At 33.1% G+C, this 23,667-nt stretch overlaps 4 protein-coding genes across 6 annotated transcripts in view; 3 read left to right on the top strand and 1 right to left on the bottom strand.

Moving 5' to 3' along the window:
* Positions 1–113, top strand: part of LOC106717688 (myosin-2) — an 87,787-nt gene extending 87,674 nt beyond the window's left edge. For all 3 annotated transcript variants that reach the window (XM_045680124.1, XM_014511601.2, XM_045680125.1), the window contains one exon: positions 15–113. The gene's annotated coding sequence lies outside the window, so the exon portion shown is untranslated. The remainder of the gene's footprint in view (positions 1–14) is intronic.
* Positions 114–885: 772 nt separating this feature from the next.
* On the top strand, positions 886–4,103 carry LOC123721413. The gene is made up of 3 exons (XM_045680105.1): positions 886–2,946; positions 3,070–3,813; positions 4,071–4,103. The coding sequence occupies exons 1-3, from the start codon at positions 1,039–1,041 to the stop codon at positions 4,101–4,103; spliced, it is 2,685 nt and encodes an 894-aa protein (XP_045536061.1). The 5' UTR covers positions 886–1,038.
* A 1,676-nt stretch (positions 4,104–5,779) lies between these two features.
* Positions 5,780–7,663, top strand: LOC106717684. The gene is made up of 4 exons (XM_014511593.2): positions 5,780–6,015; positions 6,341–6,569; positions 6,732–6,965; positions 7,239–7,663. Exons 1-4 carry the CDS (start codon positions 5,812–5,814, stop codon positions 7,661–7,663), a joined length of 1,092 nt encoding a protein of 363 aa, XP_014367079.2. The 5' UTR covers positions 5,780–5,811.
* Positions 7,664–7,764: 101 nt separating this feature from the next.
* On the bottom strand, positions 7,765–11,174 carry LOC106717676 (probable methylthioribulose-1-phosphate dehydratase). Its single transcript, XM_014511586.2, has 6 exons — positions 10,977–11,174; positions 10,780–10,874; positions 10,366–10,479; positions 9,510–9,660; positions 8,862–9,064; positions 7,765–7,864 (listed from the first exon to the last, which is right to left on the bottom strand). Exons 1-6 carry the CDS (start codon positions 10,992–10,994, stop codon positions 7,765–7,767), a joined length of 681 nt encoding a protein of 226 aa, XP_014367072.2. The 5' UTR covers positions 10,995–11,174.
* Positions 11,175–23,667: the final 12,493 nt, after the last annotated feature.

The following is a 23,667-nucleotide window of genomic DNA, read 5'->3' as shown; positions in this document are numbered from 1 at the left end:
TAAATTTATTTCAGGTGTTTACCTCCACCGACCTCAATCTGGTGCCTTCGTAGTTTAGCAAGTTATTAACATGTATATACTCTGTACAATAAGTTAACTCTACGTCAATATCGGATAATTATATCGAATAATTTATGTAAGCTTTAGGCGATACATATCGAACAAATCGTACCTTCATATCGATTTTAAGTTAACGAATTTTTAAATGTTTCTCAGATATGTTTTTTTTTTTTTAATTTAACTTTCCGTGCCAATCGTGTTTTGACGTATTACTTGTAAATAATAACTTGTTACGTTATCTGTGAAACGTTTATTATTTTAATTTCTATTGAATCGAAAATGATATTTGTAATTTTTATTTTAATTCATTGTATAGATTTTTTAATGACGAAAAGATGAATATCATTAATGAATTAAATAATTATTTAAAATTTATTTGTTTTTTTTTTTATTCGTACCTTCTTTATTAGTTTATTTTGAGCTGTAGAATTTAGTTATAATGTTGTATAGTTAACAAGTAATTTTTTTTTACATATTTACATAATTTATTAGCCTTTTTTATTTGCTTTACTAATAGAAAAGTTCAGTAGTATTCAATTGAATGATGGAAAATAAAAGAAAAAGCACATTTTCTTTTGGCCCTTTTACTCCAAACGTGATTTGAGGAAAGCGAATAATATATGCAGACTTATTATAATTGATGTAATTCCGATTTGACCTTTTATAAATTCATTGGTCACTTTTCTAAATCGAATCGTTTAAAAAGAACAATTGTCATTACATGATGTTATCAATTCTGACATCAGACATCAAAAAATAACAATTCAGAATGCAATAACAAAATTCCGTCTTTTATAAATATAAAAATGACCACATCTAAAAAAATTTAAACGTTTCGGTGAATTTTATTTGTTTTCCAACAGGCGAACTCATCATTTTCCTGCTGCCAAGCTTCTGAAAAAATTAAAAAATGTAACCAAAGTCAGAAAATAAAGAAGAATTATCATAAAGACTGCATTCCAAAGTATTAAATGTACAATGTCACTTGAAGAAGCGAAGACGTTGCAATCACAGATTTTATTCGGTTCCTCAGAATGTTCTTGCAGTAGTTGTGAATCAATATCATGTTTTGCGAAAAGAAATAGAGAACTGAACAAATGTCATTGTCCTACATGCCAAGAGTTAAGAACTTGCTTGTACATAACTAAAAATAAAGACGCGAATTGCTACGAAAATTTAAACGTTAATGCAACAGAAAATCCACCTTGCCTTGTAACTAAAGACAGTTCTGTGAATACGTTTAAATCTAATGCAACAAGAGCAAAGATTGAAAACAAAAATATTGTAACTATAAGACTTTTTAAAAGAAATGTCATAGTACAAGCCAAACCGCAATGTTGTGACAAACCAATAAAGAACAAATGTAAAGAAAAACTGACTTCTAATGAAAATAATGACGTAAGAGAATATTCACCTATAACCTATATAGTTAACAAAGTTCTCACTACATACAACGACATATCACTAAAAGATATTATAGATAAAATAAAAAACGTTTACAAAGCATGCAGCTGTAAAGTTTGCGATTGCGTTGCGAATGATATAAACGTATGTAAATGCCAACCATGCGAATGTATCGAATGTAAAAGTTATTTAAAAGACACCGACGAGGAAAAAATCAATAACGTTTTCAATTATTATCCAGTCAACAATGAAGTGGGAGAAACATGTAATGTGTACAATCGTAAAAATATTAACGATTCATTGAAGTTACAGAACAGCGCGTGTAGCTGTAAGCCTTGCGATTGTGAGTTATGTAGAATATATACTATAAAGGTAAAGGATAGCCTGCAATCGTACGTAATAAAAAATCCAGGAGCAAAAGAAGCGACATCTTATAAACCGAAATCAAGCAGAAATATTGAAAATAAACGATCAGAGACATGTTCTTGCCAACCTTGCCAGTGCATAGTATGCAAGTCGTCGTTCAATGTTCCAAACAAGGTTGTTGTCGGATCTGTGGTAGCACATTTGCAATCGACCGAATGTTCATGCGTGCCTTGTGACTGCGCCGACTGCCGGAGAGCCGTCCCCTCCACATCGCCACATCCGATGCGAGAGACCTCTACTGACATGGCAGAGGCGACAACTTGTCGATGTGACCTATGCTTTAGTAATTCGTGTCGACAAACAAGAGATACTTGTGGATGCGAGAGTAGAAATAATGTAATAAGTAAACCGTTCGAAAAAGATACTAAAGATATAGACATTCATAGAGCATTGATTACTAAAAGAAAAGGTAAAACTGATGAAATCGAACAAACTTGTACAATATCTGTATTAACAAAAATAATTAAGGATTATAAGGAAAGGGAAGCTAGGAAAGCTAAGAAATCTAAGAGTGAAGACACAAATAAGTGTTTAAAATGCAATAGCAAAATGAGATGTTCTTCATCTTTATGTGAAAAAAGTCATTTATCAACACATCACGTGAAAAAAACGGAAGTGATTAAATGTAAATGTAGTCCATGTGAATGTGAGATCTGTGAAAAACTTAAATCAGTCGACAACGGAGTTTGGAAATCCGTTAAATTCAGATCGAAATGTGTTTGTGACGTGTGTCGCTGCATATATTGCGGCGGACTTCTGCAGTCGCAGAACGAAGCCGACGATGACGACCAACATAAGCCTCAAACATCTCACTGCGGAAAGAAATCTGAGAACACATCCACTTTTACAAGTCACCAGTCTACATATCCTGCTCTGTTGTATGAATATAGTCCAAGACCTGTCAGTGAAAATGTACCAATTAATAGTAATCAATACGGAAGTGATAACTTATTTAAATATACTTGTGACGACTGTATTCGTATGGTAAACGAAGATAAAAATGAAATTGGACAAGTTCATTCCGAACTATCCGATTCATTTAGTAGTTGCCATGCTGTAAATAGTTTTCAAGACCTAAATGATAATTTATGTTCTACTGAAATGTTAAATTTCTATGACAGTAAAAATTCTTTATCTGATAATAGAGTTGTCAACAATGTTGTCAATGAAATCATGCAGATTGATGAAATTAAGACCAACGTGGAATATGTAAATCAAAAAGAATTATCCAATAGTTACGATTCTATATCGTGGAGTTTCCAAGAAGAACAAACAAGACAAAGTAAATCACAGCTTTCTTTAAAAAATAATATGAGCGAATCTAATCAAAATGCTATTCAAAAGCAAGAAGTCAACGAACCTTGCGTATTCTGTGGAACTTTTACTTTAAATAGTTTCAGAGCGAATACTGGCAACAAAGAAGGAATGCAAATTATACGAGAGTGTTTTGCTAAAACTAATTTAGCATTGATAAATAATTCAGATGTAAATAAAAAAGAAAATGAAAACAGTATCTTAGAAGATTCAGATAATGATCATTTGGATGAAAATTCTCAAGATAGTAAAGAAGGTGAATGGAATGAATTCGAATATAAAGAAGATTATTTTGAAGAACGAAGTATTCTGTTTAAAGCAAAGTTACTGACATCGGAGCTTTTAAAAATGTTGTACGAATTTCAAAAGGCAAATAAAGATTTTGACACATTTAAAAATAAATCGGATATCGATCACGAAACTAATTTAGAAGAAAACCAACAAGGAAATATACCGCATCAGGAATTACTACAGGTCTTATCATTAGAAAGCAAATGGAACATAAATCGTGATATTAAATTAAAAGAAAATACAACTTATTTAGAGACGTGTGAAGAAGAGAATGTACCATTTACAAATTTTAAATATTCCTGGTCGAAAACAGTTTTGGTAAAGAAAAGAAACAAGCAAATTTTTCCTTGTTACAGTAAAACCGATTTGACTCATGATTCAAACGAACTGAACTATAGTGAATCTATTTACACAGAAAAAATGACTGAAATATGTCTAAACAAAATAAACAATAATAATTTGGCTGAAAAAATGAATTATTTAACTCGTGCTGAAGACTTACCTAAATTTAAACAATCAAATATAGCTGAAAATGATTTTTCTGAAAATAATAATACATATACTATAAACTACAGAGACAACGAGAGTGCGACAAACAAAATGTGTGACGAAAATCGTCACATTTTAATTGAGAATATACTTCAAAATACTAAACAACATGAAGTCAATTCGATGTAAGTTTTAGTTAAAAATCAAAGTAGAACATCGACGATTCGATTAATTGTGTAATCAAACAAGGATATTTGACCCGATGTAAGAGGCGCTGCTATCGCGTTTAGTTTTGTCAGAGAGTATGATAAAAACTTTTTTTTTTATATTGTGGCAAACGAGCAAGCGGCCACATGAATTCGCCGCAATGGTGAAGCGACCGCTGCCCATAGACATCTGCAATTGCAGATGCGTTGCCTACCCCCAATCGACGAAGGAAGAGACGCACTAAAAGAGAATAACCTTCCTATGTATTTTCTCCTCCATCAAATCCACCTCCCCTTCCCATCCTTTCCTTATAAGAAAAGTGTGGGAAGGGAAAGAGGACAAAAGTTAGGTCTCCGGCACCACACTCATCAGATGAAACGCGGAATTACTTCCACTTCACGCCTGTCTTCTGTGTGGTCGTGGTATTTCACCGGGCGAGCCGGACAATTCGTGCAACTGATGTTGTTGTTGCTGGCGTCTACCATTGTTAAACCTACATGGGTATAGTTATAATTGACTGGAGGGTAGTGAACTATCATAATTTAGTTTGACTTATGCTCACCGGGTCAGGTATCCTTGTCGTTCTATTTATCGTTGCGATCCAATTACAAAATTAAAAAAAGATAGAGGAATGTCAAATTCCAAACACAGCTCTTTCCTTATTTCAGTTATTTTTAGCCGACTTCAAAAAGAAGTAGGTTATCAATTTGACTGTATTGGAACGAAGTTCCTTGTCGCGCGTTGTGAAAGGGGGCTAGACGGAAAAAATTCTTACGAAAAGTTGTCACGACACTTTTTTGCTATAGTAACCATGGCAACGACGTGACAATATATAACGAAAATTCATAGGAACTTTGTTCCATCCGGGTGTCCCTTGACACCTCTCAAGTTTTTTTTTATGTGTGTTACCGTGAAGCTCCGCCCCTGGTGCTCGGATTTTGATAAAAATTATTTTAATCGAAAGGAAGTGGGTCCCATTTTTTTTAAAATAACTAGTGTTAAATAAAATGAAGATATGAGTAACATGAGTAGCTAATAAGTTATATGTATATTGTAGTTAACAATAACTGTTTTAACATAAGCATATAGCCAACTTATTTTATGTTCTTTCCAGATAAATATACACATGCAACCTTTGGGTAATGCCAGTAATAGAATAAAATTGTGCCGTGTCTGAGTGCCGTGGTCCAATAAAATAAAGTTACAACCGCCATCAGCAATTTAAATGGTGTTTACATTATAAACAAATACACGATTTAATTTCACTTATATTTTCACTAAAAGCAAAGATCGTCCTAGTTTTCAAAATCCTACCCTGACCTCATGAAGTTGGTTAGGACATAAAAACAATGATTCAATTCAGGAGTCGGCAAAAATAGAATTATTTATTGTATTTTATAATGGATTATTGTCGATTGTTAATAAAAATCTGTGATCCAACATGTTTTAGTTATCTAGTATAATTCTTCAAAGAAATGAAACCTACTTTATTCGACCTCTTTCATTACGGCATTTTTACCGCAAATGTGTCAATTTTCATTTATTAAATCATGCCAATGTCAAATCATCTAGTTTTGAAATATGTAGTCTACATTAAAAAAAATCTAAAATCTTATAAAAATGCAGAATAACCAGCGCTTAGGTCGGACTGTTGCGAACAAATATGATGTTCAAACTAAAGTATTGTTTGCCAAGAATAAGAAAGTTGCAGAGAATAATTTAAATGACAAGTTTCGTTTGGAATTAATGAAGAATAGAAGTTGTTATTTCAGTCCCGATACAAAAGACGCGCAACAACTCACTGATGGTGCAGAGAAACCTGAGGTACTTTTTTGATAACAATTTTAGAATCTAGGGAATGTATTCCTATAAGAGTAGGTATAGTGGTATCCTAACATTATTAACTAGCTAGCAATTAAGCACAATACCCTGCGCAGAATAGAATAAAATATTAAATCTCCCGGGATATAAAAAGATGGGGGCGGAGCATGTTCTTATTAACCCTTACCTATATCCTCCCCACCACCTACTGAATGAAATTGCTAGCAAAAAACATGTAAAAGAACACCTGAGAATAAACTTGAAATAATTTTGAGAATATCGAGTAATCCTATCATTATAAAAATTTCAAAACGTTACGTTGTTTTAGCATCCAATGCGCTTGCAATACTCTGCACAGGAACAAACCGACTCCACTCTGCCGCAAGACATCAAGGACTTGCTATGGAAATTGAAGCATTTGCTTCGTAACGTATTACCTGAAGGGACACCTTCAAATCCATTGAGTGTTTTTCATAGCGTTTACAATGATATTTATGATTTTCCTAAACATTTAAAACAATCTACTTTGGATAGAGATGCCGAAGTTCTAACGCAAAGTGAGTTGACAATGTTTCTATTGTTTAGTTTGTCCACGGTTTGCATCGTATTAAGCTAGTGAAGACAGATGTGGAAGGAATGTCTTGAAATTTAAGATGCCTCCAGATGACATTATAAGAGCTTAAAGTTCTTGTCTATTTATTTTTTTAAACCACTTTCAGGACAGTCAAAAACATATGTTAGTTCAAATAAAGTCCACATCCACAACGAACCTCGAGTAATAATAATAGCTGAAAAGTTTGCCAGATACAAGAAGGAGAATATAGAAATAAGGAGACTGAAGGAGCGTATAGTTTGCGTAGAATACGATGTGTTTCAGTACGGCAACTGCGCAAAACCTATGCAGACGTTACGAGCTTATTTTGCGGTTAGACAATTTTGCGAGATTGAAAAAGGTAACAAGTTGTTTCGTACGCTTCTATGTAAAAACATTAAGTATTTAAATGTGTTGTAACACGGTGCTTAATATTTTTTCGTGAATATACTCTTTTTAGTGGTGTTGTCAGGTGTGAGGATTTTGATGAGATTTCGAAGGGTTGTGTTTATAATTTAAAAAAAAATCAAAGAAATAGGATTGATAGTTTCTCATTCTTTTAATGTTACTTTGAAAATTTCGTAATTTTTTCTCGTTTAAAAATGTTTTTTTTTCAAAAAGATATGTTTTTCAGAGATTCCAACAATTCCGTCGTCCGTCAAACGTAATAACAACATAACGGATGAAGATTTAAAATACGGCGGCGAAATCGGTATAGAAATAATCGACGCAAAAATACCCGAAAACAAATCTTATCTCGAAGGTCTTAAAAGGGTTTTGAAACATCAACAAGCGAATAGAATAAGAAAAAACAAAAATCTAGATCCAATGTATTTGTATGGGATGGCCAAACAAGATGTAGTAAACAATGAATATTGCTGTACTGAACTTACGAAGGCTGAATTAGATGAAATAAAGGAATTGATCCTTAAGAAAACATCATCGAGCCTTCACGGAATAACTAGAAAAAAGTTAACAGCAGAAAGAGACACAGACAGACAGAATGAAAGGAAAAATAAAAATACTATATTAGATGATCTATCCAGATTTATGTGCTAGATTCAAAATACACAGATTATATCTAAAAAAAATCTTTTATTTAATAAAAAGTATGACTTTGTCTGAAAAAAAAAATTGTAACAACTACGATATAAAAATAGTTACATATTTTCATTAGAAGTTTCTGGATTGTATGCTGGATCTAGGCCCAATTTCTTCATTTCAACAGCCATTTCAAACAAGTAATCATAGCATTCCGTCCTAAAAGAAAAATACATAAATTTAATAAAAAAATACAAAACATGTTTTGTATTTTTCTTTGTTCCCACTACTTCTTTCTTTCTTCAGAGTTCTACTCGAAAACTCAAAATATAAGTATCCCATTAGCTGTTCGCGAATCTCTTCGTGCGGAGTTAAAAAAAACTTTAATTAGTAGCTTATATGTACTTCTACACTATGTTCTACATCTAAGCCAAATTTCAACGAGATATGTTCAGCAGTACTAGAGATATCTTATAACAAACACATATATCCATCCATCTAAACATTCGCATTCATAATATTAGTAAGATTCCAAAAGAACATATTTTTAAAATATAAATGTCAAATTTATTGAATTGCATCACGCTATTACATATTTTCATTGTCTTCTTTGTTAAAACTATAATATTGAATGAAGTGAAATTTGAAATCTAAATAATACCATAATAATATCTTTTACGTGTCATTTGTATGTTCTTTTGTACGGTCGTTGAAGTGGATGTTATATAATACAATAGACTGAGTTATCCCTCCATGTTATGTAATTATTCAGATGGATGTAAAGGAGCCAACTGAAAACCAGCGCAGGGACTGTTTTAGGCCGTCTCTGCATACGCTGAGTTGGCGCCTTTTACCACATTTCTCTAAATTATTTTCATAAATATGAGGTGTGATTTTTTTTTTCTCTTGTACTTGTGTGGTAATAAACGAGTTTCTTTCTTTCTTTCTTTAATATAATAAATGTGAAATTTTGGATGGATGGATGAATATTTTTCAGAAGATATGTCCGGAACAGCTGCATGGATTCGAGTGAAATTTTATAGAGATGTAGAACACTGTCTCAAATAATGCATCAGTTTTTATTTTAAATTCCGCGCAGACGAAGTCACAAGCCACCGTTAGTATGCATATAAAAATAATTTCCCAAAATTAAATATCTGGTATATTATTTGGAAATGTAAGCTTTAATTTGGAACTAGTTATAACTGGTACTCACATGGTCTTAGCCTGCTGCCAGTTATCCCCCCACACGTAGACACCATGTCTACGAACCAGCACAGCACTAGTCCCGGGGTACTTCTGCAATGCTTCCCCCAGACTCTGTGCAAGATCCCGCTCGAATGGGGTATTTTCTATTATAGGAACTACTAGTTTCTCGTCATAACGAAGGTAGCGGCCTAGTTGAGCATCTTTTATACCCTGTAGTATATATCAAAACAATTTTAAAATAAATTTAGTAATGTCTCCAGTATTTGAATTGGGATTACTGGCTCAAAAGTACTTTCCTATCTAAAAAAAAAAAAAAATTGTTTTCACAGCGGAGTAAAATATTGTGATGAAACCCTTAGTTTATTTAACAACATGCACTAAACAAAATACACATTTACAAGTGTAAATGTTATTTTTTTGCTGAAGTAAAAAGGCCTATGCGTCCTATGGCCGATTTGCCCAAATGGTAGACACTCTGAGAGCCTCTCCTGAAAAGTTATTAATTTACTCTTTGGTACTTATTCGTAGGAGCCATCAACATAATGTCAACCAACCCGCAGAGGGTCAGTATGGTTGGACTAGTGAGCCTCAACTTAGGTGACTCTTAGCTCCTGAGTAGGTACATAATTTAACAACTATTCCCCTTAGCTCTTACCTTGATCATCTCCTGGTGTGTGATAACAAATTCCTTATCATAGAGCAATGTGCAGCGCACAGCGTGCGGCGAGTGCGTGTGAATGACTGCGCCCGCGCCGCGACATCGGTACGCCAACATGAACAGTGGAGTGCATTGACTCTTCTTGAGACTACAAATTAATGTAAAATACAATGACAATTAGTTTTTATCATCCATCCATCCATTCAGCCTCGTTACGCCCACTGCTGGGCATAGGCATTCCCCAAAAATCGCCACGATGACCGGTCCTGTGTTAATTAGTTTTTATGCTCTGTCTAAATTACAAAATATGATGTTTGTGTAAACATGTGATAGGAATCAGTGTCATTATAGTTTTTTTTATATCATAAGGTGGCAAACGAGCTAGCGGTCATCTGAATTCGCCGAAATAGCGAAACTACCGTTACTCATACACATCTGCAATTGCCTACCTTTAATCGACAGAGGAGGGGACGCACAGAAGGAGGATACTTCCTATTCCTAGGCATCCCCTCCTCCTTCAAATCCACTTCTTTTTATCTTTTCCTTATAAGAAAAGAGTGGGAAGAGAAGGGGACTAAAACTAGGGTTCTGGTAGGCACACTCATCAAATGAACCGCAAAATTGTTTCCACTTCACACCTGTCTTCTGTGTGGTCCTGGTATTGTACCGGACAAACCGATTAATCCACACAACAGATGTTGCTAGTGCGTACCACTGTTAGCTTAACAATAAATATAACTTAGGGTTTTTATAGAAAATAGGTATGTTATTTAAACTAAGGTCTTAAAAATAACCATCATCCGAAATACCATTTATTTAAATTTTACAGTTAATACTATTTTTGAATACTTACTTTTTCTCCGGTGGAGGCAATTCTAAGTCTTCATTGTTAATAGTTTGCACAAACAGATCATCTGGTTTCATTCTCTCCTTTTGTACACCAGATGGTGCTATGTAGATTTTCTCTCTAAAATGAAAAAAAAAAGTATTATTTTGATCAATTGCAAAGCAGTATGTATTAACATGCAAAAGGCTGTGATGAACTTATTAGTAAAAACTTTAATAAACTAAATTCTGCCTTATTCTTATATTAAGAAGGGATTTTATGCAAAAATTAACACTTTATTAGGCTATAAATGTTACAACTACTGTGGGTTTTCACTGCCTTTACACCCATACAATAATATACTACCCTCCTTCTCATTTACATATTACAAAAATTAAAAAAACAGATAAGTTTTTGCATACATTACAATGCACTACTTACCCTTCTTTTATAGATATGCCACCACCTGTGCCTGTCACCCATCCTAAATGATAGAACTGTTTACACAGTTCAGGTATTAGGTTCCTGGGATGTTCCTATAAATCATATTTTAATTCAATAAATAATAATTTACTTTTTACTTTAATATCAAATTTATAAAGGTAAAATAAATTATTTTCCGTTTTCGTATGACTTACAGCACCAAATTCCGACATTGTCCGGTCTTACGATTCTAATGAATAGTGATGTAAGATATTGCTTATCAATGAATGATCTTAATACTTCTCTTATTTTATATGCGTCTCATTATCACTGTTTCGACTATGTTAACTATTGTTAATAATCATTTATTATGCTTTCAAAATTACGTATCAACAAAATACAAAATGTTTTCACATAAAAATAAAATAGGTCCTCCTAACATTTTAAATATGAGGTCCCAGTTTAATATTAAGTAGTAACATACATTAAGCATTAACTAATTAAACATATTAATGTTTTGTTTTTTTATTATTGTATAAAATATCTAAATGTCATTGTTACAAAACGTCAATTTGACGTTAACGAGTTCAACATTTTAATGACATTTTAAAGAGTGTATTTATAAAGAACGTTAAGTTAAACTTTCATGATATATAATTTAATCAGATCGCGATGAAACAAAAAGAATAAATAAAAAGTAAATCCATATGAAATGGCATACCTTGTTAAGATATATTTAATATTTAACTTGGATATTCTTTTCGCATCACTGCTATTATTAATTATGTATTTAAGTCACATCAAAGAAATGAATACAGTCAAGTTCTCTGTCATTTTCTAAGGAATAATAAGCTTCAAAATTTCTCGTGTTTCGACTCAAATAAATAATTACAAAAATAGTATCGTTTTATACATTAATAAAACAAACCGTTTATTTAAATCCAATAAGTCAATGACTACGTGTAAATAAAATACGTAACAAGTAATAGATATAAACAACTAATAACTAAGTTTGTAAAATTTAAAGGTAAATTATTATGAAATATCCATGTAAATCCATCCATTTCTGTCTGACTTACTTCATCGACATGCCATGCCGCTTAAGTCCCATATCTCAAAGCAGAAAGGAATTTGATAGGCAACAAGCTAATAAGTTGCAATTGCATACTTTAGATTAATTCTTTTCTTATCCATCCTCATTTTTAGTTTTATAACAAATATAGTAATGTTACCTTAGCAGCTACTCAAAACTCCATAAAATGAAGAATCTTCCCAGTTGTTTATTGAAACGTTATCGTGCATTGGACGAGGTAATCAGGGACTTGCGATCGGTCGCCGAAAGCAGGCCTTCCAATTCGAATTGTGAATGTGGCTGCAAGAGTGATCATGGCCTCAAGCTTATGTGCGAATTCTGGAATATGCTCCAAGATAACCCCAATTGTAATCCAAAGGTAAGTACGAATGGTAATAATAGCTCGAGGCATTCCACTGGGATAATAATGAAAATCTTGCAACCAAAGAAAAAAAGGTAACACTTTTGTTATATCACCAAGTTAATTAAATTAATAAAAATGATATTAATTACTTGTTTCTTGGTTATCGTGATTATGCTGTCTGTTCTACTCGTTTTTAGTATTTGAATAGTTGGAATCCTTTTTTCTGTGCAGCAAACGGATACCCAAACGATACCCCAAACGTCAGGGGTTGAAAAATATAAAACACAATCTAGACCTCAGTGCACGACATGTTATATAGCCAGAAGTAAAAAGTCTTGCAAAAAATGTGGCGATCCTGATAAAAGGTGAATGTATTACAATTTTTTAAACGCTAGTCTATTCTTATCAGCCACAATATGTCTGGTAATAACAATCCTTTTCTTCTTAACAGTTGCAAAGAAGAACCTCCCATAATTCCAACTCCTACAAGCTCTGTTACTGAATGTGGTCAAAGTACACCTATCTGTTCAGTTCTATGTAATTTTGAAGAGGTATACTTATAGAGTTAATATTAATGATTAATTCAAAAACACTGACGAATTTAATCAACAAAGTTAAACAGAGATACAGATTTGTATTTAAAAATATGATTTCTTATTACTTAGTTCCTTTTTTTATTTAGTTTTTTTTATAAATTTCTATTTCTGTTTATGATAGTTGAAGTTATTTATTCCGTTAAATTTTAAAATAACGTGACACATGTTGACACCTTTCTTAATGAATTGATTTGCTTGGAATCTTTACCTGCACTGTCACGATTTACAGACTTATTGAAGCATAAATTTTCCTTTTGACTTATGTAACAAAAGTCAAAGGTATTCAAATCCCACAAGCTATTACTGATTGACAAATTAATTAAAAGTTAATATACAATTTTTAATAAAATTAACAGGCTGCGTCTTTCGATCAGAAATGCTCAGATAAACTTAAAGAATTAATGGAAACTGAGCAGCAATTGAAAGACGCAATTAAAAAATTAGAAGCGCGGGAGAAAGAGAGCATAAGAATGTTAAAAGAGGCCGATTGCATGTGGATGTCTATGGAGGATACTTATAAGAAAAAAATGGCTGAGACATTTGAGAGACAGAAGCTACTCGAAAAAGAGGTTTTGCTTATTTATTTATTTATTTAAGAAGAAAACCAACAGCGTATTAGTTACAAAAATTACATCCAGTACATATAAAACAAAGCAAGGCCAATAATAGGTTTTCCAATAAATTTTCTTAGAAATAACAAAACGATGTCTTACGATCACATGATAGTCACACATACACAGTTTTACACATAGTCAATTGGATAAACAGGAGAGAAAAAATGAAAATAATTAAGCAAAACATACATACACACACACGTACGAGAACAATCAAATAAATTTGTTAAAAATATTAAGAGTTTTATCTGTTATTGTAAAGGATAGATTTTTGTATTTGTGCTTTAAATTTATTTTTTGAGAGGTTAAAGATGTCTACGTCGTTGAAATAAGTATTATAATTGTTCGTAAGTCGCGTAATGGTGTTGTTGGCTGCGTAGTTGGTGCTGTGCATAGGTACATGAAGTAAGGGTGTATGACGAGTTCGACGTTTTGGTACACAATATTTGATTTTACTTACTAGTTCCTTACAATCAACATTACCGTGTATAACATCATATAGTAGGCACATGTCAAGTAAAGTACGCCTTTCTTCGAGCGTCAATAATCCGTTGTTGTGGCATGCTTCTGTGTAAGATGTGGCACTTTTTCGTTGCCGGAAATTAATGTGATTGATAAAGATTTTTTGTATTCGTTCGATATTCTTTTTATATACAGCGGCATGAGGAGACCAAACAGGACTTGCGTATTCTAATGTACTACGAACGTAAGCATAGTACAATAATTTTAAAGAGAATATGTCTTTAAAATGTTTAGAGGCTCGTAAGACAAAACCTAAGTTTTTATATGATTTTTCCACAATGTACGTGATATGATGTGAAAGTACCAATTTTTCGTCCAACCAAATGCCCAGGTCACGAACAGTGCAAGATTTTGTTATTTTCACATTGTTAAATTCGTAGTTGTATAAGACTGGTCGAGTCTTACGGGTGTAAGTGATATGTTGGCACTTAGTTATATTAACTGTTATGTTGTTGTCGTTGTAGTACCTCGTAAGACAGTTTAAGTCTTTTTGCAGGTCTAGGCAATCATTATTGTTTCTTATATTATGATATATTTTTTTATCATCGGCGTAAATAATATGCTTTGCGTGCATAAAACATTGATTAATGTCATATAAATACGCCGTGTAAAATAGAGGACCGAGGTGTGAGCCCTGGGGAACTCCTGTAGGTATATTTACGAAGTTTGAACGGTATCCTCCTATTACTACAGCTTGTGACCGGTTTGTGAGATAAGATTTGATCCATCTGAGCAAATCTCCGTGGATACCAAGTTGCTGAAGCTTTGTGAGAAGTATGATGTGATCAACACGATCGAATGCCTTCTCGAAATCAGTATATATCACATCAACTTGACCTCCACCCTCCATAGTGTTACGTAGATAATCTACAAAGCACGTAAGATTTGTTACAGTGGAACGACCTTTCAAGAAGCCGTGTTGTTCATCAGGTAAAGCTTGATAAATCACTGGATATATAGCCGAATATACTAGCTTTTCAAAAACCTTTGCAATAATATTTAACAAGGAGATACCTCTATAGTTCTTAATTTGTGTTTTACACCCCTTCTTATGTATTGGGACGATGTGTGCTTTTTTCCACGCTTGGGGAAAAATACCTTCCCTTAAAGACCGATTGAAAATATAGGTTATAGGTTCAGCAAGTGAGTTAACACATAGTTTCCAGAAAACAGATGGTATGTGATCGCTACCAGCACCCTTATCAATGTCTAGTGAACCAAAGTATTTTTTAACTTCAGAGATTTCTATAACATAACTACCTATATTATCAATGCATCTATTGGAATTCGCGTGATCACGGATAGGGTTTTTATTCGGAGTACCAAAAGCGCTAAGAAAGTATTGACTAAATGCCTCACAAATTTTTTCACCTTCGACGTACGTGGCGCCGTCGTTAGTAAATTTTTTAGGGTAACTTGAACCACCTCTAAGGTTCTTTATATAGCTCCAAAAGAATTTGGGCTTAGTTTTAATAAGTTCTTCAGTACGAGTAGTGTAATCTTCGAAACATTTTTTCTGTAAGCGGTGTTGTCTCTTACGTAAGTACGAAAATTCGTCGTAATCCCTCAAATTGCCGAATCTTTTCCAACGTGCGTGTGCCTTAGATTTTTCTCTAATTATTTTAATAAGCGCCCTGCTATACCAGATCGGATAGGATTTATTTGACTTGCGACGGAGGGGGATATGAGATCTTATACCATCAAAGATTTTATCGTAGAAAACCTCAACGGCCTCATCAATGGTTCTTGAATTCATACTAGAAATCCAATCGATACTAGCGTAATATTTGTTAAGATTTTCATAATCGGCTTTATAGAAGTTGTAACGTGTTATATAGTTTTCTACAAGATGTGAGATCTTTAAATCCAGTATTTCAAAATTTATTACAGGATGTGCTGGATCCTCTTTAACTAATGGAGATGAGCATTTAGTAACAGCTAAAGGTAAATTAGAAAAAAATAAGTCGAGAGTGTTGCTAGCGTAGTTCTTAATATTATTATATTGTGTTAACCCAATAAAAGAAAAATCCTCGATTAACTGTCTCGCGGCATTTTGAACCTCAACGCTGCCTTGTCTTAGAAATGTAGGACTGGTGTCATTCCAATCTATGAACGGAAGGTTGAAGTCGCCTACCACTAAATGTGTTCGCCCAGGTTTATTACTAAACTCCCGAAGAATATTATCCGTGACCGTTTTTATGTGTGTAGGTATTAAGTAGTTATCAGGTGGAATATATAAGACGCTCACATGCAGGTCGGCATCCGCAGAAATATTTCGCGAAGGCACAACAATAGACAGCAACTCAGTTGGCGGGGGACCACGACATAAAATTTCCGCGTCCAGCTCCCGTTTTGTCAATATCATTACACCACCCCCCGTCGATTTACCCGTGGAAGCCAAGTCGCGATCTTGTCGAAAAATATCATATCTGTCGTCGCATAATTCCTTGTCAAATACGCCGTCATGTAGCCAAGTTTCGGTAATAATTATAATGTCGTAATCATAACTTAATATATTTTGACTGAATTGTAAACACTTCGTTCTAAGTCCTCTAGTGTTCTGATAATAAATTTTGAGAGCTGAATCATCCATAATAAAATATAACGTCTACTTTCAGATAATTTTTAACATTTGTAAATTGTTTAAATAACGATAAAGTGTTCTTGTTTGAGATTATAATTGAGATATAATATAATGGCTCACGCTTATAGGCTACCGGGTATTGTGGGGAGTAAGTATAATGTCGGATTGTAAACAAATGCAACGCAAATTCTGTACTGAATAACGATTGATAACAGTGATTAGTGGTTTCGTTTTCGTGAATTTGATATGTAAGTGGCAGCCAAATTATTAAATGCGAAATTGCTAAAGAATGTTTGTGTATTGGACTATACTTCATAAAAAAATGTATATGAAACTTCCATCGTATGGTAAATAATGTGTACGGCCGGAATAAAGGTCCGTATGTGTTAATTAAATGAAAAAATATTTTTAACACATTATGTGAGATCATAAGTTGTAGACAAATGTGTAATTGAAAAAATAGGTATATAAATATTTCCTTTATAATCTTTAAGTTACAATATATTATCAAGTCAGATAAAGAAAAAATTATCGTACGATATGTAGTAATAAGTATTGTTTTACAATAAATGTATTTTATATTAAAGAAGAGGGTAGCATGGCTCGGCTTTGGTTCGCGTCGTAAATAGTTGTGACAAACAACTAAGCGCACAGACCAATTTACTTCAGAGTGTTCGAGCAATAAACATGAGTATTTTAATATGTGCTGTGTGACTATCAGTACAAGACTATAAAGCTTATCTTCGGACAAACCTGCAAAACTATTTACATGTTTATATCTAAAACATAAATGATATAAAAAACAGAAAAAACAGAAAAATCGTAAGAAACATAATAAGGATTTTACACTATTTTTTTGAGATCTTCCTCCTCGACTATTTGTAGGGCTTGAGTTGTATCGTTTTTTCTCGTGTAAATTCTTCCGTTTTTTGACCACACATATTGGTAATGTTTTAATTTTGCCAGTTCTTTGCATTTTCGAAGTAAGAATTTATTATATGGTGAAAGATGATCATTTATAAATATGGGTTTAGGCTCACCTTGTAAATTTATGTCTTTTGTTGTGATACGGCATTTGCGCACTTGCGAGAAAAAATTATCCTTCGTCAGTCTAGAAGCAAACTTGACGATTATTAATCTTGGTCTTCCTTGGACTTTGGTTCTTGGAGAAATTCTATTTACATGTAAGATATCATTACAAGTGATAGTGACACCTGCATAGCTGGCAAGTTTGAATAGTAATTCACTAAGGTTTTCATTTCTGTCCTCGGGGATACCCACGATCTCTAAGTTCAATAGACGCTCCCTTTGCTCATTTGCATTAAAATCACTCTTGAGCTTCCGATTTTCATTATGTAATCTTTGTAACTCGGCTTCCAGGTTACTTATCTTTTTAGTATCTTCTGTAAGTACGGTTGTTTTTTTAACTAATTCCTCATACTGAGTGTCATTGAACTGTAGTGACTGCTGTAATTCCTTAATTTCCTTCTCAAAATTGTTCTGCCTTACATTTAATTTATTTACTGAGGTTTTCATTTCTGTGTAGTCCATTCTAATTTTAGTTAATTCCGATTTCAATTCCGATGTAGTATCCTTTAGTATTGTTAGGTCATTCTTAATTATTTGATCCAGAGATTTATGGACCTTAATAATTTCTTTCCCGAATTCCGCTTTCCAGGTGTCCAAAGAGCACCCTATATTTTCGCTAAATTCCTTAAATACTTCTGACATATCTTCGCTATGTTTTCTTTTACGTATCGTCACATGATCCTTTTGTTTTTCATGTGTAGACAATTCCGGAGTTGAAGAAGTTTTTGGTGACCGGATCATCTTGAATATTTTATTAAATACACTGTGCCGCGGGGCAAAGTTGTAAGAATTACTGTTAGTACGTCCACTCGCAACCAGCGCGCGCGGAGAATAATTACACGCTTATAATTCGTTTCTACGGTTTAATACAAAACCAATGACAACTTTCTGTTAAAATAAAATTTGTTACTTTTAGCTAAGAGGGGTGGAGACAAGCGCTAAGAAATGGCGTGAAAATATGAAAGAACTAGAAGGGAAAATTGAAAAAGTGGATAAATATCGATGCGATGTTAGAGATAAAACATCTCAGAAAAGTAATGATATTAAATACCTTGATACGGAAATAAAAGATTTGCAGCATAGATTAGAAAATAACAAAAAAGAAATTGAAGCAACGAAAAAATCAATAGTTACAAAAAAAGAAGCAACTGATGTAAGTCGTTTCTTATCGTTTATTACAAAGTAAGCAATTAAGTTTTTGGTTAATGTACTTTACTGAAAAATATATCGTAATGTAGTCATTATTGCAAGAAAACTTGAGATATACAAGTTAACCTTTTAGTTTATTTTTAAACCTATGAAAATTTGAAGTTCCGAATTATTTGAATTGTTGGAGATCTTTGTATTGTTCAGAATTTGAACGAGAGACGAGTCAATATGAAAACCGCTAAAGTTCATATATCATAGTAGCATTAACTGATGGTAGTGAAACAGTGGTAGATCCCGCAACAACAATATTTGTTGGGTGCACGAATTGGCTGAGTCGACCGGTGCAATACCACGACCACACAGAAAACAGGCGTGAAGTGGAAGCAATTCCGCGTTTCGTCTGATGAGTGTGGTGCCGGAGGCCTAATTTTAGTCCTCTTCCCTTCCCACCCTTTTCTTATTAGGAAAGGATGGGTATTGGAAGTGGATTTGGCGGTAGAGGGGACGCATAGGAAGGAAAAATATCCTCTTTCTGTGCGTCTCCTTTTCCATTGATTAAAGGTAGGCAACGCATCTGCATTTGCGGATGTCTGTGGGCAACGGTCGCCTCGCTATTGGGGCGAATCCAGGTGGCCATTTGCTCGTATGCCACCTATAAAAAAAAATACATTTGATATATTTAACGTAATAATGATTCACATTTGACAGAAAAAAATTGCAAAATATAGAGAAGACATAAAGAGTTTGGAAAAAGTTGTCGCCGAGGAAAATAAGACAAAAAAGGAAAAGGAATTACAAGGATCAAAAATCATCAAGGAAGCAAGAGAAGATTTGCAAAAGATTTGTGGTATTTTATTAAAGAAAAAGTTAGAAAACGAGGATTTGAGAGCAGAGGTGTGAATATATGTAATACTAGTTGTCGCCTGCGAGTTCGTTTACTTGGAATTAAAAAACTTAATTAGTTTCTATCTAGCGCTATTCCATACAGTAATCAATAAATGGTTCTAATTTAATTCTGATCTGTTTAGCCGTTCTGGAGTTACAAGATAACAAATATCTATCCATCTAAACTTTCGCTTAAGAAGTAAGATATTAACTTACTGTATAATTGTGTGTTAAAATAAGGTTTATTGTTTGAGAGTCACTTTCAGTTTACGTATTGCTTTTATAAATAAACATTTTAAGTAAATGAATAGTCAGGTATTTATTAATTGGTACTTTTCGAGGATAAGGTATATCAAGAAAACACACATACGATGAGATCCCTTTTAAGAATTAACACGTATTAACTATTCCAGAGAGCAGCTTTGTCATCAGAAATCGAATTGTTATTACAAGCACGTGATAAATGTCGGGATAAATGTGATTTAAGACAAAAATCCATTGAAAATCAAATTCAGAACCTCGATAAACAAATACACGACCAACAGACGAAATGTAGCAAATGTAATCAATGTACTGACACTGTAGAAATAAATAGATTTTGCAGCGACTGCCCCAAATGTTTAGAGGAAAGACGTTGTGCCTTGTTAGGTGATCATTGTGGTATCGACCACACCATGGATTGCATTTGTACGACGGTGAAAAGAAAGTTTTTAGATAACGTGTTTGAAAATATGTACACCGTATTGGAGAGACAAATAAAGAAAGGCGGCGGAAAAGCGGTAGCTGATCAGATTTTAGAATGTTTGAAGAGAAGTAGGAATGGTAAATTAGATGATAAAACTAGAAAAATGTTACAAGAATTTATACTGACCGCTGTAAAGAAACATTTAAATCTGACCATTGTTGGCGGCGCTGTAAAAACTAGATGCGAAGTAAGTATTCGCTGTTTCTTATCTGTAACTATTTTTTTAAGAGTATCAAATTTATTTCTTTATTACTTAACAATAATAAAATATCGAAACGTTAATAGTGTCTTCGTAAATCAACATACAGGAACATTTTTAGAATTGGAATTTTTAAAGATATGTAGAAATACTCTGAATAACAAATCTGTATGTATACGTAATGGTACTATTTTTTTTAATACAGCTAGATCCAGATATGTACAAGCAGTTGATGACTTGTCTGCAGAAAGTACAAGTATCGAAGCCGGAAAAAGTCGACAAAGGGACAGTATCTAAAAAAGTAATATCAATATTTATAGAAATAAAGTTTCTAATTCTGATATGTTATGTTATATATGTTTATTTTTAAACTAACAATATAAAATTCAGGCGCCTTGTAATCGTTGGGGAGGAACCAACGAGTGTTACTGCCCTAAGGGTCCGAAGGATTGCATCTGCACGAAGAAAGCACCGCCCCCGCCCCATGACCCCTCGCCCTGCCCAGTGGACGACGACTACGAGGATGTAAACACTTTAATATACATATTTATGTCTAGCTTCAGTACTTACTCACACAAGATAAATGACAAAAAAAAAACAATATTCCACCCATCTCATACGTGCATGTATTTGCGTCTGCGCATATATTTACGTGATTAGGTACATATTGTAGTGATACAAATAAGACAGATAAAAATTTTTTGGTCTAATATTCAGTCCGAAGGCTTTTTCCTTTGAAATCTGTGATTGATTAACCAAGATATTTAGGTTCAGTCTTCATTTGCCGAGACTAGATACTGAATAGACTTACTTCTACAGGACGACAAGAAATTATGTCCTTACAAAGAAAAAATGATTTGTGGACCAGAATGTGGTAAAGAAGATGAAAAATTCAAACAGATGATGAATGAAATAACGAAATCGAGATGTGACACTTGCAGCGGTTCTACTTGTAAAATGTCGAAGAATATGAGAACTGCAACTTGTGTTTTGAAGCCAGAGATATCGAGCACAATACCAACGAGAGACTCTAGCTTACCAAAATCTAAATTGAAACAGCATTTGACGGATCAGGTACGATTTTCTATCTTAATAATGAAATGGCAGAGAAAAAAAACAAAACAAAAAAAATTCACAAAAGAGACATAAATTTCAAAATTTGTATATATACAAAGAGTTTAATTTAAACATGCTTTTGTAAAAATATCTCTGTTTTTAGGGCTACTGTGATTGTTTTTATCCTGCGACCAATTCGAAATATGATCAAGGTATTTTTCGTCTTATTTATATATTTTTATGGGAGTACAAAATATTCATTTCCTGATTAATGATCGTAATTATCTACACCCTAGGTAGCCAGCCGAAAAAACGTCTTATCGCTGAAGTAATGGGGAGTTATAATGTCGATCATGCCGAGCAAATGAGTTCGGTGATCAGTTCTGACACCACGGTAACGACGGTATAATGAAACATAATTTACCTCATCCAACGTTCCTTAAGGTACCGCCGAGGAAATGTCAAGTAAATGTGAAAATGCATAATTAAATTTTATGTACGTTTAATTATTAAATCTTAATATGGTGATTAGAAGTTTTATTTTTGTCAAAACATGAACATTTTGTAATTTCATTTTTAAATAAAGTTATTTCAATACATTTACAATTCCCTATTAGGAAATTGATCGACTAAATCTAACACATTTTAGTAAAACGTTAATTTGTTCGAGACTGTTTATTTTGTACTCCCATACTTAAGTAAATATTTGAGGTTAATTACATAAGAAAATGTATAAAAAAAATTAACAATTTAATTACAGATGCAAAACAGTTAAATAAAAGACAACGCGACGCTCAGACTACATGCCCTATAACGATTTGTTTAAATGATTGCTTTTTAAATATAGTGAAAACACCATCCGGGGCTTCGGTTCTTGAATTTGATAAGGATCTTGTGAAAGCCTTAGAAAATGAAAGTAAAATGCATCCACCTTCATCGATGAATTTAATAATAACTGATTCCGGTCAAATTTTAATAGAATTCAAATCTGAATTTCAAAATTCGAATATTGATCGAATAATGAAGCTCAAAAAAGTTTTACCAGGTTGTTTATTTTTTAAAGGAAATAAAAATGTTTCGGAATTATTTCAAAGAACTTTAGATAATATGTCCGAAGTTAGTTCAAATTTATATAAAAAAATTGGTCAAACGCAACCAAATGCCGTTTTGAGAAAAACTCCATCTGGGATAGTTTTGATTATTGCTACGGAGCCCCTTGATCAAGTTCACAACACATTGCTCGCTTTATTACCTGAAACATACACAAAGTTAAAAGTTTTACAAAATGATGATAGTATTTATGACTTTCCTGGAGTATTAAAATCTACACCTTCACGAAACTATGTTCTCGCTATTGATAAGGAATTTGAAAAATGTTTAAAGGCAACAGTTAAAAACGTAATCAAAGATGACAGTACAGCTATTCTTACATTGAGAAAAAGCGAGTCCGGCAGTCACGTGGTGAAATTTGGATGCTGTAACACTGAACCTCAAACAGAGATTGGTATTTTACAGAAGACACGATCGGGGAACATTAAAATTATTTCTAATGTTCTTCGTGACCTTAGTTTAGCTAAAAAAGTTATTTCTGAATCTGAAGAAGCGATGAAACTATCAAAATGTTGCAAAGAATTAATTCTTAATTTACCAAAAACAAAATATTATCAGGTTACAATGCACCAAACTGATCAACTATACAACACATATGAGAATCGATTTCCTTCATCGAATAAAGCTGAAAAGTTAACAAAACAAAATCAAGTCGAAAAATCACTAGGACAAATTCCTTTAAATAAGGATTTCAAAGCAAATTTTATTGATAACATAAAAAGTTTCTTAGATTCTTCAAAGTCTTTACCAATTAAGTCTACCGTGTCTGACAGTATAATTTTATTTGTTAGAAGACGTTGTTCTAAAGCCCCCATATTACTAAAATTCACTCGTTCCAGCAATATATATGTATCAAAAATTAAGAAAAGACCAATCAAAGATGTTGCTGCAGTTAACAGTTCACATCTACATAATATAATA

The sequence above is a fragment of the Papilio machaon genome, chromosome 11 (genome assembly GCF_912999745.1).
Source record: "Papilio machaon chromosome 11, ilPapMach1.1, whole genome shotgun sequence".
NCBI classification, from domain to species: Eukaryota; Metazoa; Arthropoda; class Insecta; order Lepidoptera; family Papilionidae; genus Papilio; species Papilio machaon.
Note: the sequence above shows the minus strand (reverse complement) of the source record. Positions and strands in the feature narration are given on the sequence as shown.

Excerpts from the sequence above, each read along its gene's own strand:
- LOC123721413 (XM_045680105.1), top strand. The coding sequence starts at position 1,039 with ATGTCACTTGAAGAAGCGAAGACGTTGCAATCACAGATTTTATTCGGT. Across the intron at positions 2,947-3,069 it reads CATTTAGTAGTTGCCATGCT|ATTGATGAAATTAAGACCAA; the intron begins GTAAATAGTTTT and ends GAAATCATGCAG. Across the intron at positions 3,814-4,070 it reads CCTGGTCGAAAACAGTTTTG|AGACAACGAGAGTGCGACAA; the intron begins GTAAAGAAAAGA and ends TATAAACTACAG.
- LOC106717684 (XM_014511593.2), top strand. The coding sequence starts at position 5,812 with ATGCAGAATAACCAGCGCTTAGGTCGGACTGTTGCGAACAAATATGAT. Across the intron at positions 6,570-6,731 it reads TGCCGAAGTTCTAACGCAAA|GACAGTCAAAAACATATGTT; the intron begins GTGAGTTGACAA and ends AACCACTTTCAG. Across the intron at positions 6,966-7,238 it reads ATTTTGCGAGATTGAAAAAG|AGATTCCAACAATTCCGTCG; the intron begins GTAACAAGTTGT and ends TATGTTTTTCAG.
- LOC106717676 (XM_014511586.2), bottom strand. Across the intron at positions 9,065-9,509 it reads CACACCAGGAGATGATCAAG|GGTATAAAAGATGCTCAACT; the intron begins GTAAGAGCTAAG and ends TATATACTACAG. Across the intron at positions 7,865-8,861 it reads TGGCAGCAGGCTAAGACCAT|GACGGAATGCTATGATTACT; the intron begins GTGAGTACCAGT and ends TTTTTCTTTTAG.